Raw genomic sequence first — 14,229 nt, forward strand, 5'->3', positions numbered from 1 at the left:
AATACATCAACAAAAAATCCACATGATAATTTGTGATGATAAAAAAAAACTTTCATTAAAAATCTGTGAGCCATAAGCTTTGTTTCCAGTCAGCCTATCAGCCACGAGTGAAGAATTATAAACATGTTATTGCCAATTAAATTTGGCAAAGAATCCACTGCCATTGCATCTGGCATACCATTTCAAAATCAGTGTCTCAACTTGGTTGTAAAAGCCGTGGTTTCATGTACAGATCGCACTGTTCTCTTTAATTAGCACTGATCGCTTGATGCCAGTCTGTCTTCTGTCACACTGGTCTGACTGCATTCTTCTGTACTGTTTTTTTTCTTTGTACAAACGGCACTCGACAAGAGGCGTCATCCTTACAAGTACACATAAGCATTAACTGAACACAGCCCATCTTGCCTTTATACACAATAACACATTTCCCATTCACAACTTTCAACTGTCTGATTGGTTCATAAGCACAGTGAGATTAACGAGATGTATAGGCATTGTATGTACATGCAGCGCTTCATCTGAGGCTCAATCTTAAGCCAACACTCAAAGAAGTGCGTTCTTTTTCAGGAAATTTGATATGATATCTCTTGATCTGCGCTGATCCACCCGAGGGTGTTTCAAAAAGTCCCCACAGTTAAGAGAGTGTTTTGATGTGAGCTTATAAAGAGAGTAATTATCCACTAAAGATCCAAGTGAGACAGCTGCTTAGTCTCACAGGACGTGAAAGGTCGGGACTCATGGATCACCCACAGGTTGTTGACCTACCGGAGCGCTTGTCTCGGATGACCAGGTTCTTTCCCTGCTTCAGGTTGATGTTCAGGAGATATCTCTGGAAGGGGCCGGGTACTTGGACGTCCGGCCCTCCTGGGAAAGAGCTTTCCAGGGGATCTTGCATGTTTTCATCAAAGAAATCATGCTGCTCACTAGACAGCTACGTGAGAAGAAAAGGTTTTAAAGACACTTTGTGAAACATCTGGATGCAAACACTTAACATGTTAAAGAAAAGCTGACGTGTCTGGGTGCCTAATATTTATGGCTTTCGTTTAACAAAGAGTTTTCCCCTTCAAGACATACTACATTTCCTCATGCTTGTTGGCACAGCAGTAAAAATTGTCAACTGAGATGTTATCTGTGGGTTTGAGCACATTTTCTAGAACTATGCGTGCCACATTGTTCCCGTAACTAGTAACACAGGTTTTTGACTGCTTTCCGTATCTTACAGGCATCTTGACAAAAACAACGCAATAGTCTTGGTTTCAGCTTTACACAAAGGCCGTATCAAGTCAAGTCCCAGTGGATCACTTTACATTTAACACCAACCATCTGAGGATGCTTGTTGCATAAGTAGACTGAGACATTACTGTCACAATGGGCATATAAAGAAAATACACTTATTAATAAAAGTGGTAAAATATCGTTATACAATCTCAAGCTTTGGCTTTGAAATTATTTTTATGACGCACCATGTCAGAGGGTGAGGGAACAACAGACCACAACATTTGAAAGTGAAATGAAGCATGTAAATATGACCTGTGAGAGAACACATAACATGTTATTTACTTGGTTAATGTGGTGACGTGTGTGTGTGTGTGTGACGTCCACGGTTGTAACGAATTAGTTTCTTTTTCTTTGGATTTTCACTTATTTTTGAAGTTGTATCTGTATTCATCGATTTTTTCTTTGTTTGTTCAGCCATAGTAGATTACTGTTTACTCGCTTGCACTTACAGAGAGCGGAAAAACAGCTGCTTTACACAAATGTGTTTGTTGCGTTAGCTTCGCTTACCGTCTCTGGCAGACCAGCCACAGCCGAGCGTCGCTTGAGATTTTTTTCTTGAAAGTCACCACCGTTACTCAGTCCGTAATACTGCAAATGCAAAGGCTTTCATCAGTGGGCCATCGGCTCAATCACCATCGTTTTCAATAGGCGATAGATAGTGACTTAACAGACATTTATGTAATTTAAATCTTTGACATTATTATTTAAATAAGTACAAACTAACATGATTTATTTATGAAACTACTCTTAGTCAACACAACATGTCATTAAATCACTAGAGCTCGCAATCTTTCGTATTATTCCTAAGAGAACAGTAGGGGTTCTACAAGTTACTGTATGAGCACAGGACTGGATCAGATTGGATTTCCATCCGTTTCATTGATCACCACTGAAGGAACGAACAATAGTATAACAGTACATGCAGACTTAATAAGATCCTGTATAAGCATTTAAGTACACTTGTGATGAAACGTACCTCTGCGATTTCTTCCAGGGTCTCCTCAGACTGCTCTTCTCTTAGCATCGCTTCTTCAATCGAGAACTGTTGAATATAAAGGGGAGTGCATGGTTCTCTCTCGAGTTCCTCCGAGTCTGTCGTCCAGGGCAAGTTGACTCGCTCCTCATTGGGAGTGCCACAGGCCGAGTCCAGAGAGGTCCCATCTGCGTTTTCCAAAGCAGCACCCTGAGGTTCTAATATCAGAGACAACCTTTCTCCAGGAGCATTTTGTCTCTTTGTTGACGGAGTCCCTTTTTCAGATGATGCCCTTTTCTGCTCAAACGATACGGCCTTCCTTTCCATGTAAGGGCTCGATTGTTCTGCGAGTGAGCTTGCTCTGATCAATGCTGCAGCAACAGAACCTGAACGCACCCCGTCAGCTGAGGTTTCTTCACCAGAGAGACTTTCTTTCTCCACCTTGTCCGGTATCGGGGAAAGAACGTTGGAATTGGGGAAAACAGATCTTGGTGCAGGAATGGGGTCAAAATAAAATGTAGATGCTCTTTTCTCTGCTTGTGCATAAACGCCATCTACGGTCACCTTGTTCTCTGAGAATGAATTCATCATATCATCAAACTCCTCATAAAGGGGCATATTCTCCACTGGTGCACTCATTCTATTAAGAGCAGCCGCTGAGTAATCTCTGGGAACTTTGAGCCTAGCTTCTGGGGCAGAACTGTTCAGCTTGTCCATAAAAATCGGTCCATCAGCAATCTGACCACTTGAAACCGAATCAGTATCGCTCACACCAGGGGAGTTGCCAAAGAAGTTGGCATCAGAGACCGTGGACCCCGAGGGGCTGTCTGTAGGAAATGTTTCACCTGGCACCATCCTCAGGTCTGGTACGGAGATACTGCGCCGATGCGCCAGCTTCTTCCCCTGCTTGGCAAGAGCCTTCTTGCCCGGCTTCTTGAAGTTGCCCCACTTAGTTTTCAGGCGCAAGTTCTCCAAGATTGTCTTCTTCTTGACTTCCATCTTACCTTTCAAAATAAAATACTGCGACATCAAGATACTTTGTTTTACATCTGTGCAGATCTAACATAATGCAGCAATGAACAGTTTGCTATGTACGGTAGATGTAGACCATATACACTTTAAGAACTACAACAGCTAAATGTAAAACATACTTGAGGTGGCTATGGTTAGAAAGTCTTATTTAAAAAAATATCAGCTACACAATTACACAAATAAATTAGTCATGAAATATACACTTAATAACGCCTCTAAACATATTTCCCTATGTGTACTACATTAGGTTTCCTGTCTAACAAATCCATTAAGACTGTTGTCTGTTCACTGAGACACCAAAGATAGCATAGACTGCTATCTGAATTGTTGTCACACCAGACTGTACCTACGTCTGCCAACTTTCTGCCTAGACCTTATGTAATAAACACAAACGATGCCTACCTGTAACTACATGTAAATCAGCTGAAGCTTAAAGGCTACATTTCTAAAGAAAATATCTAACCATTAGGCCTAACATAACATTGTGGACAAAGACTAAACACTTATTATTATCCCAGTATAATTAAGACAAAAAAGATATTTTACTGTACCTCTCCAGTCGGCTTCCTCGCCACACACTGAATCAGTATCAACCGAGAGAAACAGTAGATTCCCAGAGAGGCAGCTGAAACATCCTAACTATGATGAAAGTGTTTCAAGCTACTCAAAATGTAGCCGGTTCTCTTTCCTGCTCAAAGACAGGCGATTGGTGGAGTGGCCAAACTGGGTGAAACTAGCCATACCTGTTTCACCGGGTGAGTTTCAACGACTTTGAGAGTGGCAGATCCAAACGTTGAGTCCTACCCAGTTCTTCCTTTCTGGATGAAGCTCCATACATACAGTAAAGACTTTAGGATAAGATATCTCAGATCCTTTGACTGTATGGTTGGATCAGAAAAAAATCAGACTACAAATATTGAGTTATTAAGACACTGAGTGATTAAACACACTGAAGCACTGAAACCGTGATGAAACAGTTGCTCACAGGAAAACAAGTTGGGACAGTCTGTTTGTTGTTTATTTGAATATTTGACTGTTTATTTGCATTTGCGTGGGCTATTTGTTAGTTTTAAGACTTGCATGCATTACACTTCCTCTAATATGTGTTCTCTTTTAGGACTGAGTGTTAGAAAAGAAAATACTTAATGCCATAATCTAGCCTAATTCTGCAATACAACTGTCCTTCATATCTGTCCAAAACAGACCCAAAATACTGCTGATGGATTCTACAACACGGCTCAGGCATATGAAATGTTGGCTATCTGTTCATCTTATCTCATCCCTGATCTTCAGCGGGGATCTGGCGCTCGGTGGCCGCCTTGTCATACCAAACTCCATTTCCTTCACACAGCCACATATTTGTTTACAGAGGAACGCGGTTTAGCCTAAGCTCGTCAAAAGTGAGCATTTGTGTTTGCAAAGTATAAACTCTAGCTTTCTGTCCACACAGAGAAGCCAATGCGACAGACCCACTGGTGTTCACTCTCTCGCTCCTTGTCGGTGCACAACAGTGGAGACTATATGACAACAGATGTGTTTGAGTCTGGACTGAGTCTTGTTCAATATTTGCTGATGTCTTAAGGAGATCAGGCCCACATGAAAGCGCCCCAACTTGGCTCCCAGTTGAAAGGCAGAGCTGGGGATCCGAACAGGGCAAGCCCCTATGGCAGGTGGCCTGTCGCCCTTCTTCTCACACAACTCAAACAGCCCAAAACCCTGCTTGGTTACTCTACACATGCACACTGGCCCTGTTCCAGCCTGCAGCACAGCTGGTCTGATGGAGGAGAAGCCAAGAACATGCACTGAGGGACAAATATACTGAGTAATGCACATGCAAGTCTCCACACTGAAAATAAACATGAAAGGGTGAGGTTGTCAGCTACACAGCTGACCTAAAACCCCTGTTTGTCTTGCAGTGGTTTGTGTTTCGCTATTAAATTCAAGTAAATTATGCTACATTTGTATGTATCCATAAGAGTAGCATTAACACAATGGAAACAAATGTTAATAAAATCCAGCATTCAAAATTCAACTGAAGCTAACAACTGCAAGTGGGAAAATGTAGCCTGAGAGTCTCGCTATAGCAATGCATATGTTTGATAAGCATTTAATGTTTTTAAAAAGTTAACTATGATAAATGGAGTGTAAAGTTAAATTATTTACCGTGGGGCCAAAGCCGCTGAAAATCCCGTAGGCACCAACTCTTAATTATTTCGAGGTACATTTTGACACGTTAATGTTACCGTTAAAACAAAGCCTATTCATTTTAAAAACACGTCCGAGCACTTACGGATAATTATCACATCCTTTGAAAGAACCAAACAGGCTCAACCGAGTGAGCTAGCTGCTAGCTAAGAAAGCTAGCTAATGTTTTAGCTAATGTTCTTATATTTCCAGGTGTGGTGACCTGTTAGCTTCAGTGGTTTACCTACTTACCTCGGCCATGACTGTATCAGCAATCAAGACGCAGCAGGCCAATTGAGTTCCAGGCCGACACTGCTGTGTAATGCATTGTACTACAGTGCCTCCTGCTGGCGATACTGTGGAAATACATGAGGTAGTCATGTAAAGCTCTTTCTGGTGTTGTTTCCTGTATTCGACCTATAGCATTAATATCAGTTCAAAATCTAAAAAGAATAAATAAGATCTAATACGAATTCAACAGCCTTCAAATTAATACCATGATCAGATAAAAGCTATAAATAAGTCTTCCAACTTCAAGTTCTGTCGTCATTAGTGGAGAAAAGAAATTTAATTAAATTAAAAAACTAAAGTTAGTTTACAATTTTGAGGTACTCCACTACAGTATTTACATTATATGGCAGGCCTACTTAATATTCATAGTACAAGACATTTTAGTTTTTAATCTGACAGTTATAAATTAATTTGCAGATTCTGATTTTTCATTCAAAATATCTGATTGATTCATAAAATATGACTGTTACAGACTGAAGTACCCAATCAATTCATGTGTAGCACACACACGTGTTAAAGCAATGTTATACTAATCCAATAATATAATCTTTATAATTTTAAACTCATAACATACATACATTTTTCTTTTTTACATTTTGCTTATTTACTTTAAAATGACTAAGATTTCTAATGCTATACTTTTTCCTTGTAACTAAATATTTTGAATATGTGGTGTTACTGGATTACAAGATATCTGAGTCTTCAAGATGAAGATACTTGGCATCACCGTGTGACAGGAAAGTGGCCTCAGTGTACCAGCTGATGCATGCGGTCAATAAAATGCAGTTTGCAGACAAAATTCACAGATTGATAGACATCGAGTTCGGAGTGAGCATACACTGAGGTGTTTAATAAAGTTGACAGTTTCTACTGTTTGGGACTTCACAGGAGAACAAATTCTATGTCAGAGTTGTTTACTTCATTTTATACAGAATAAGAGAGATAACCTAAATTACACATTAAAAGCCAATATTTGTACTTTTTGTGAAGAATACAAATTTGTACAACAATATCTAGCATAGTATGTTAATTGTTTAATAAAAAGTTCACTTGAATATTTATTGTATGATGAAAATAAAATAACACATTCAAGGGAAATAAAATGTAGATTAACTTAAAATCTCTTTCGATTTTGAAACAAATAATTTCATTATTGGCAACAAAGTCCAGCTTGTGCCGCCAAACGGTCTGAGCGTTCAAACCGAAAACAGCTTCTTCAGTTAAGTGAACTATCAACTACAAACACTTACCAAACACATAGTTCTGTTTATAAAAGCCATGAAGCAAAGCGGTGTACTCTTACACAGCAAAGTGAAGAAAAGTCCTCTACAAAGGTTCATTGATTACCCTTTCCTTTCACATTCATCAGTTGTGCACACTTTGGACAAAGACCAAGAGAGCAAAGAGTATCACAGTGCATTCACCGTGCGTCTTAGAGTGCGGGTCCTTTCTGAGGAGAGGCAGGTCTGGTCAGGTTTGAGTGATGTCTGTTTTTAACAGAGAGAAAATAGAATAAAAATTGTGTAATTTTTCTTTGGGATAAGGCATTTCCTAACTGTGCATATACTGTCAATAGAGAAACTACAAAATTCCCTGATATGTCATCAAGTGCTAAAGTCTGTGCTCAACTACGAGGTGGATGCCGCCAAAACAGGCCGACAATTTATGTTGTAGTCTTTTATTATTGCTATTTTAACCAGCCGCGTTAAACTGGATTATGGATTGCTATTATGTAAAGTATGTCTACCAATGTATATGAACATGAAGAGATTTCCCCGGGGGTATCCAAATCAATTATTTAATAAAATATATAGTATGGAACTTGTAGTCCAGCAGTGTCCAGCTGTGGCACTTCAGGATAATAGGCTAACAGTCTACCCTCAGATGCTCTTCTTCCTGATGCTCTGTGGACTGTCATGACATCATCGTCTGTATTATGTTACGTGAATCGTGGGGCTAAAGCTGCATAGATCATTAGGGGTGTGTACTGAGAACTATCATGGAGCTGATGATGGGGGGAGGGAACAGAAACCTCAGAGGCACACACACACACACGGGCGAGTCGCGGCGAATGCAGAGTGATACCTTCCTCGTACAGCAAACTTCTCATACAAATGTGTGCAATCCAGCAGTGAGATTGAAGTCAATGACATTAATTTTGTTTTGTTATTATGAACTAGCTGCTGAGTTATTTGCTTCTGTAATGACGGAGAAGAAAACAAGTCACAGCCCCCTCTTCTGTCCCTGCATGGCGTGATAACACCTTCTATGCCTTCAGATTTACATTTTTCTGACCTCTCAGGTTCCTCGGTTTATGGTGCTCTTACTGCTAACAGGGCATCGATGTAAAATACAAGTCTTGGTGCCAATTCGGGACAGTATTTTTGTACAGAATTATGACTCACATTTCAAGTAGCCTGCGATATTTACAACCACATATGGGCACGGGCATGTTCATTTTTGTATGAAGGTCAGCAGCCACTTCTACCTCGTGTACGTCCTCTGCTTAAATTCTATGAACCAATAACAGGATCGTGAAAGGGGCTTTAGAGATGGCATGTCTTTCAGATGAGCTGCATGCAATAACAATAGATTATTCTTCAGTGTGGGATGGGACCTTGGGTTTGAATGTTGGCAGTGTATTCAGCAGCTGCTGGTATACAACTAAGACGAGCGAACACAATAGGAGGGAAGAAACCCTATTTCCCTTAGCCTTGTGATCATCCTTCACAAATATGAAAACAGTGGAACTTCAACCTCACAGCATTGCTAATACAATGTCTTCAGGACAAAACAATCACCACTAATACAGACAGAGAAAACAAATGGACCATCTGGAACTAAAACACATGGGAGGTTATGTTGTATATTCAATTTAGAAGAGATTACAGAGAGAAACAAAGGAAATATTGACCAGTGAGTGATCTACTTTTTAAGGGTCTACTCTTGTAAACTTGGCTGTAATCCACAAAAATATACTTTTCTTGAAAACGGTGATCGTACAGTACGTTCAGCATGTACTCCCACCCCGGTGATATATATTAAAGTCCTTATTTACACAACAGAAGAAAATGTTTGGCTCAAATTTTTTTTCAATTGTACAAACAGAACAGCAAATGTTCATGGCTTAAGATATCGATTCAAGATCTGGTTTTACATGACTTTACACTGTTTGCGATGAAGCACAATCAAAAATAAAACTACCATGAGGAGAAATGGTGCGTTTGTGTGACCTGTTAGGAAACTGTAGCAACTGTACAAAACAACACAAAAGAACAGCTTTGGCTTATATTACTGATGAACTGTTACATGTGAACATGTTGATTTTCTCACCAGTTCAACTGGACAGGTTCGCATTTATCTTAATTGCACATTTATATATCCTACTCTTTTAAATTATAAAATGAATAGTATGTCATTATTGCAATAAATTCTGTTGCTATTTTGTTTTTACCTCCAACAGCACTGTTTCATTTATTCACTAAAGTAGTCTCGACTGCTGCATTTATTAACTGTGTGATCAAAATCAAAGTATTAATTAACTCCATGTTTCTGCGTCTCCTGATGGACTGAATCGATAAATTAGACGAGGCCACTTGAGATAAAGGTCTTGTATGGTTACAGCACGGTTTGAAAAGATAGTTCTTTGCACTGAACGTCATATTTAAGGGTCCTCAGCCTGAAAGCAACACAACTTTCTCTGATTGTTTGCAACTTGCGAGCACAACAGCATTGCAGCAACTACATGTACGTGTCTGTCTAGACCAGTGACTACAATAATCTACCGCTTATTGTTTAACAACTTTCTCCTGCAAATCTGAAATGCACCAAGTACCTGATCCCTCCTGCTTGTGCATAAAATTCAGTCCAGCTAAGTGAGATTTTTTAAATCTTCCTGTTTCAGTTTGAGAGTTTACTTTAGATATGTCCTGACACGTCTTAAAAAATTTGCCACTCAGTGTTACAAATTGAAATGGAGTTGAATAATAGTATCATAATGATAGCTCTAAGGACCCTTGCTCTTTCTTTTGTCTCCATGTCTAACCCCTCCCTCCCTCTCTCTGCCTGGCTGGTGACTGGAGGCCTGATTGCGGCTCTTTATGTCACCCACGTGTCCATGCGCAGGCGCTTGACCGAGGGGCTCTCCCTGTCCTCGGAGCCAGCGGGAGGTCTGCCCAGCCCCAGCGGGGAGTGGAAGTCTGGCCGGTGGTCCTCGCGATCGCTGCCGTCGTAAGAACTACAAGAGGAGCTGAGGCTGTCGGCGGGCGAACGTCCCAGCACTTCCTGTCGGCTGGACCCTTGCTGCGGGTGCTGAGGGGGGAAGCCGGAGGGGGTGACACGCTCCCGCGGCGGTGAAATGGGCTCAGACTTGATGTTTATGCTCTGGCTGGTGTTGATGGAGAGGTTGGAGCCCTGAGGTAGGTGACCTCCACCACTGCAGAGGATGAAAGCATGACATTTTGTGTTCAGTATGAAAAAAAAGCAGACCACAAATGTGAGGTGCAACAACGGCAGGAACATGTAGATGTGTGATTCAGCATGATATCACAGAGCACAGTGGGTGTTGCTTTTATGTGCGGGCGTCTGGAGAGTGTGCCTTTGTTTGTAAGTGTGTTACTCACACCAAAGAATTAAGAGCTGCCTGGCCCAGTTGATGCTGTTGCCATGCCGACATGGAGCCCAGCGAGAGCCCGGGAGAGCTGAAGCCCTGCAGGGAGGAGATCTCTGCACTGCTCAGGGAGAACTCTGTAAAAACAAAAGCAGCCACACACAGTGAGAGCTCACTCACATTTCAGCTACAACACCGTGTGCTACTGAGAAAAGAGCAGGAACAACAGCGTGGAGTACAAACAGTCAATATAGAGGTGGTTGTTTTCAGGCTGAGGGGGCAGCAGGGACACACTCACCAGCAGGGTTGTAGGAGGTGGGCATGCCCGAGTAGACCAGGCCCTGTGGGGGTAAGCTGGGGGTGGTGACAGACACTACTGGAGTGGCCAGTTGCTGGGTGGACTGGGAGCTGCTTATCCTCTGGGTGTTCTGCAAAACACACACAAAAACAGAAAATACATAAGCCTTAATTATAGCACTGTAAAAATAACGCTCTCTTGCGTAGGTGGAGAAATGTGTGCATCTCTTATTATTTAAGACATTTGATTTAGAGATTACAATTGACACATTTACATGTTGTGGTAAACAGAAATTTAAGTGTAATACTACAAGCTGCCACTAGGTGGTGGTGTAACTTCACGTCAGTTGGTTCTCTGGTCTCTCTACGTCACTTTTGGCTGTATTTTTTGACATTATGTGTAAACAATGAGGATGGAAATTACAGAAAAATATATTTTTATTAGGTCAAGTCAATATTTTCCCCTGAGATTGTCTGATTTATCCAGATATCTTCACAAAACGTGTGTGTATGTATATAAAAAAGTTCAGAAATACTTCCCGAATTTAAATTAAATAAAAATAGTTCAATTGATTTTACTAACAATCTTAATAAATTCTTTGTTTTCTGTCAGTTTAAAGGTGAAACTGAGGGTGAAGTCAGTGCAGAGAGTCAAGGACTTACATGCAGGTTCAGGCACAACATACCATTAATCAGATCTACTACAATCTGCTTGATGAGTTACTTTGTTAGACTCTGTTATTGGGAGGTGTGTGAGGTGAGGAACGCCTGTGATGGGCAAGCACCAGCCAACAGCAAGTATTGGCTACATATTTAGAGTGTAACAAATCAAGGTTTCACATTCAAATAAACAATTCTCAACCGAGAAGGTGCAAAAAAAGATCATATAAATGACACATTTCACGTCCAGAGTGACGAACTGTAAGGCTCCAGTGGTTTTTAGTGAAGTGACTGACATGCCGTCCTGACAAACACACCTACACACGGTGTCATCATGCAGCAGACTTCGCTGTGAGAGCTCCAAACGCACACACTCCAGCTACACTAATCAAACGCAGACACAGTTTAGAACAATACTATAACAAATCATACAAATATAATGTAAGAACCAGCTGCCAGCGGCTACGTTTGAAGCAGCATTGCATCATGATCTAGTTGATGGCTTCCTTGTATTGTTCCAACGCTCTCCTGCCAGATGACTTCACCAAACCCCGAGTATCACACAGAATGATATCATTAAAGGTGACGTAATCTCCTCCTCCTTAGAGAAAATATGAATCATTTAGATTTCTACTAACACCTTTTTCATACGGAGACGCTTCACATAGTCACTACAATGTTATAGTTTTAAGTAACATACACTTAGCTTTAGCTCTCTCTCTCTGTTTCTCTTTCCCTCTCTCTCTCTCCTGGTGGTTTATGACTAACATTGAGCAATTTTAACAGGCTGAGGCAATTTTCACAGGCCAAACCCAAAACATGCAGTGACAAAACATTTTTTTTTTCCCGTATTATAGCTGGCAGTTCTGAGAGCCAATCTCCGGTTCCAGCACCGCCTTTAATCTCGCTCGTATGATTACCGGAAGCATGTTCACATTTCAGCCATTTGCCCAGGCATTTGTCAAAACTCACCAAATCCATTTCCTCCTCCTCCGACTGCCCTCAACAGAAGAAAAGAAGAGAGGCAGAGTTACAGGAAAGAAGCAGAGCGACTGAATCGCCCTGGAAAAATAGTGCCAGCTATCTAGATGTTACAGTAAAAAGGACAATAAGGGTTATACGGTGGGGATGACTCCTGCAGTCATTGCGAAATCACACTGCTTTTAGCTGCTTCTATAGTCTGTTGGTGACTATTTTCTCTAAAGAAAGGCACGAAATGAGTTTTTATTTAACATTCAATCTTCCAGCGATGTTTGGATGTGAATCTTGACATTATAGTTTGGTGGGTTATAAAGTTGTTATGTTGTAAATGATGGAAAAGCAGGGCTCAGATCCTGCACATAAGTCAGTGAAGTTAAAAGTGCAGCAAGGTAGCAGAAAAATTCTGAATGTTAACCTGAAATAATCCTAATAACAATAAAGCTTGCTCGCAAAATTTGTACCGTGTGTCTGTGCCGAAAGAGGAACCAGACGCCCATCTTCCATCTTTCCTGTGCTGTGGGACATACTGCGACCAGGCTGGGTCTGTCTTAATACCCACACTCAATCAATAGCGGCAGGAAGACACGACAAGGGCGACAAGATATTATCTGGCTCACACCCTGGGCCCCTGATTAAGTCTTCATCTACACTCTGTCACACTGAGATGTGATTAATTTAATACCATTATGGCCTAATGACAGGCTGTCTGCAGACCTGCCACAGCCTGCACCCTCCACAGCCTCGACCATTTGAAAGAGCTTTCAGAAAGAGCTGAATCTACCTCCAGCCAACGCTTAACCTCTTCCAGACCTCTTACAACACAACCTGCCATGTTCTACTGATTCCACATGCCGACACGGCAACACGCAGTCGTTTCAACAAAGCTCCGGGGCCGGTTGGGGCTCGGCAAAAGACGAGCACCCACAGTAACCCGAGGTTTATTTACCAAACATAATCATTTTCCTGGAGTGGCTCCTGTTGCTGACAACACCAGCAACATGCAAAGTTTCAAACAGTATATTTGCTGGCCAGAGTCTGAAAATCCCCCGCCTATATTTCTGTGTGTTTTGATTTATGACCAGAGGATTGTAGTCTAGCCTCAGGAGCTCACTGTGGTCAGAACGCCCTGCACCTTTGTTATTATCATTACAGAAAGCCTCCCATTTAAATGTGAGTAATAGAGTGAGAGTTATGACACCTGGGCTGCAGATTCTTGGCTCTGTCCGCACTTTAATGGAGGGGATCTTAGAAAAACAGAGACGCTGCTCAGCTCTGTGGCCTGCACTCTGTGCGTGATTCCCACTTGGCAGATAGTCCTCGGTGAGGTGACAACCTCACTGGCACGGCATGATGCTACATTGATGTGATAATTTGTGGCAAAATCCTGCAAGACATTCTGCGATGAATGTCTGGATTAAGAAGTTGAACAAAGCGCTTGTTTTCCCTGCAGCAGAGATACACGAAGGTCCTTCAGCTGCTGATTCTTGTGTGCAGTGGTGTGCTTTGTACTCACCAGTGGGGGCATCATCCCTTTGCTAGATGGAGGGATAACGACCCTTAGGTCTGGCTTGCGGCTTCCCATTCCCATGTTCCCTCCAGGGGGCGGTGGAGACTTGGTGGGCATGACTTTACCCAGGCCGTTGCCGCTGGGTGTGCTGAGGACGCCCGGAGAGCCCCTGGGGTTAACAAAACCGTTCCCTGCAGAGGTACACAGCGATAGAAACACATCATCAAACCACGGACTGTGACTGACAACACTCCCAGTCATCAAGCAGCCTCTCTCGCACAGCGTTGTTTTCCTGCTGCAGCACGCAGCGTTAAGTGTTTCCAACCCTCTGGGAACTTTTAATAGACTTGGATAATTATCCTGCACATTTACAAAAATAAAATGTCCATTTCAAAATTGATGAGCCTTTTATTTTTA

At 41.7% G+C, this 14,229-nt stretch overlaps 2 protein-coding genes across 12 annotated transcripts in view; both read right to left on the reverse strand.

Moving 5' to 3' along the window:
• mctp2a (multiple C2 domains, transmembrane 2a) overlaps positions 1 to 3,933 on the reverse strand; it is a 31,541-nt gene extending 27,608 nt beyond the window's left edge. For 2 of the 4 annotated variants that reach the window (XM_069685891.1, XM_069685888.1), the window contains exons 1-4: positions 3,835 to 3,933; positions 2,255 to 3,255; positions 1,786 to 1,866; positions 766 to 931 (exon numbers count right to left, since the gene is read on the reverse strand). In XM_069685891.1, coding sequence (XP_069541992.1) covers positions 766 to 931; positions 1,786 to 1,866; positions 2,255 to 3,250 — 1,243 coding nt within the window. In that variant the 5' untranslated portion in view covers positions 3,251 to 3,255; positions 3,835 to 3,933. Of the gene's footprint in view, positions 1 to 765; positions 932 to 1,785; positions 1,867 to 2,254; positions 3,272 to 3,834 lie in introns of all 4 variants that reach the window. The other 2 variants (XM_069685889.1, XM_069685890.1) reach the window with 2 other exon arrangements.
• A 2,654-nt stretch (positions 3,934 to 6,587) lies between these two features.
• Positions 6,588 to 14,229, reverse strand: part of mef2aa (myocyte enhancer factor 2aa) — a 63,513-nt gene continuing 55,871 nt past the window's right edge. For 6 of the 8 annotated variants that reach the window (XM_069685642.1, XM_069685635.1, XM_069685639.1 and 3 more), the window contains 5 exons: positions 13,819 to 14,003; positions 12,297 to 12,320; positions 10,666 to 10,795; positions 10,381 to 10,504; positions 6,588 to 10,193 (listed from right to left, as the gene is read on the reverse strand). In XM_069685642.1, coding sequence (XP_069541743.1) covers positions 9,857 to 10,193; positions 10,381 to 10,504; positions 10,666 to 10,795; positions 12,297 to 12,320; positions 13,819 to 14,003 — 800 coding nt within the window. In that variant the 3' untranslated portion in view covers positions 6,588 to 9,856. The remainder of the gene's footprint in view (positions 10,194 to 10,380; positions 10,505 to 10,665; positions 10,796 to 12,296; positions 12,321 to 13,818; positions 14,004 to 14,229) is intronic. The other 2 variants (XM_069685640.1, XM_069685641.1) reach the window with 1 other exon arrangement.

Source organism: Semicossyphus pulcher, unplaced genomic scaffold, assembly GCF_022749685.1.
Source record: "Semicossyphus pulcher isolate SPU_LCO1_2020_fin unplaced genomic scaffold, fSemPul1.0.p SCAF_8, whole genome shotgun sequence".
NCBI classification, from domain to species: domain Eukaryota; kingdom Metazoa; phylum Chordata; class Actinopteri; order Labriformes; family Labridae; genus Semicossyphus; species Semicossyphus pulcher.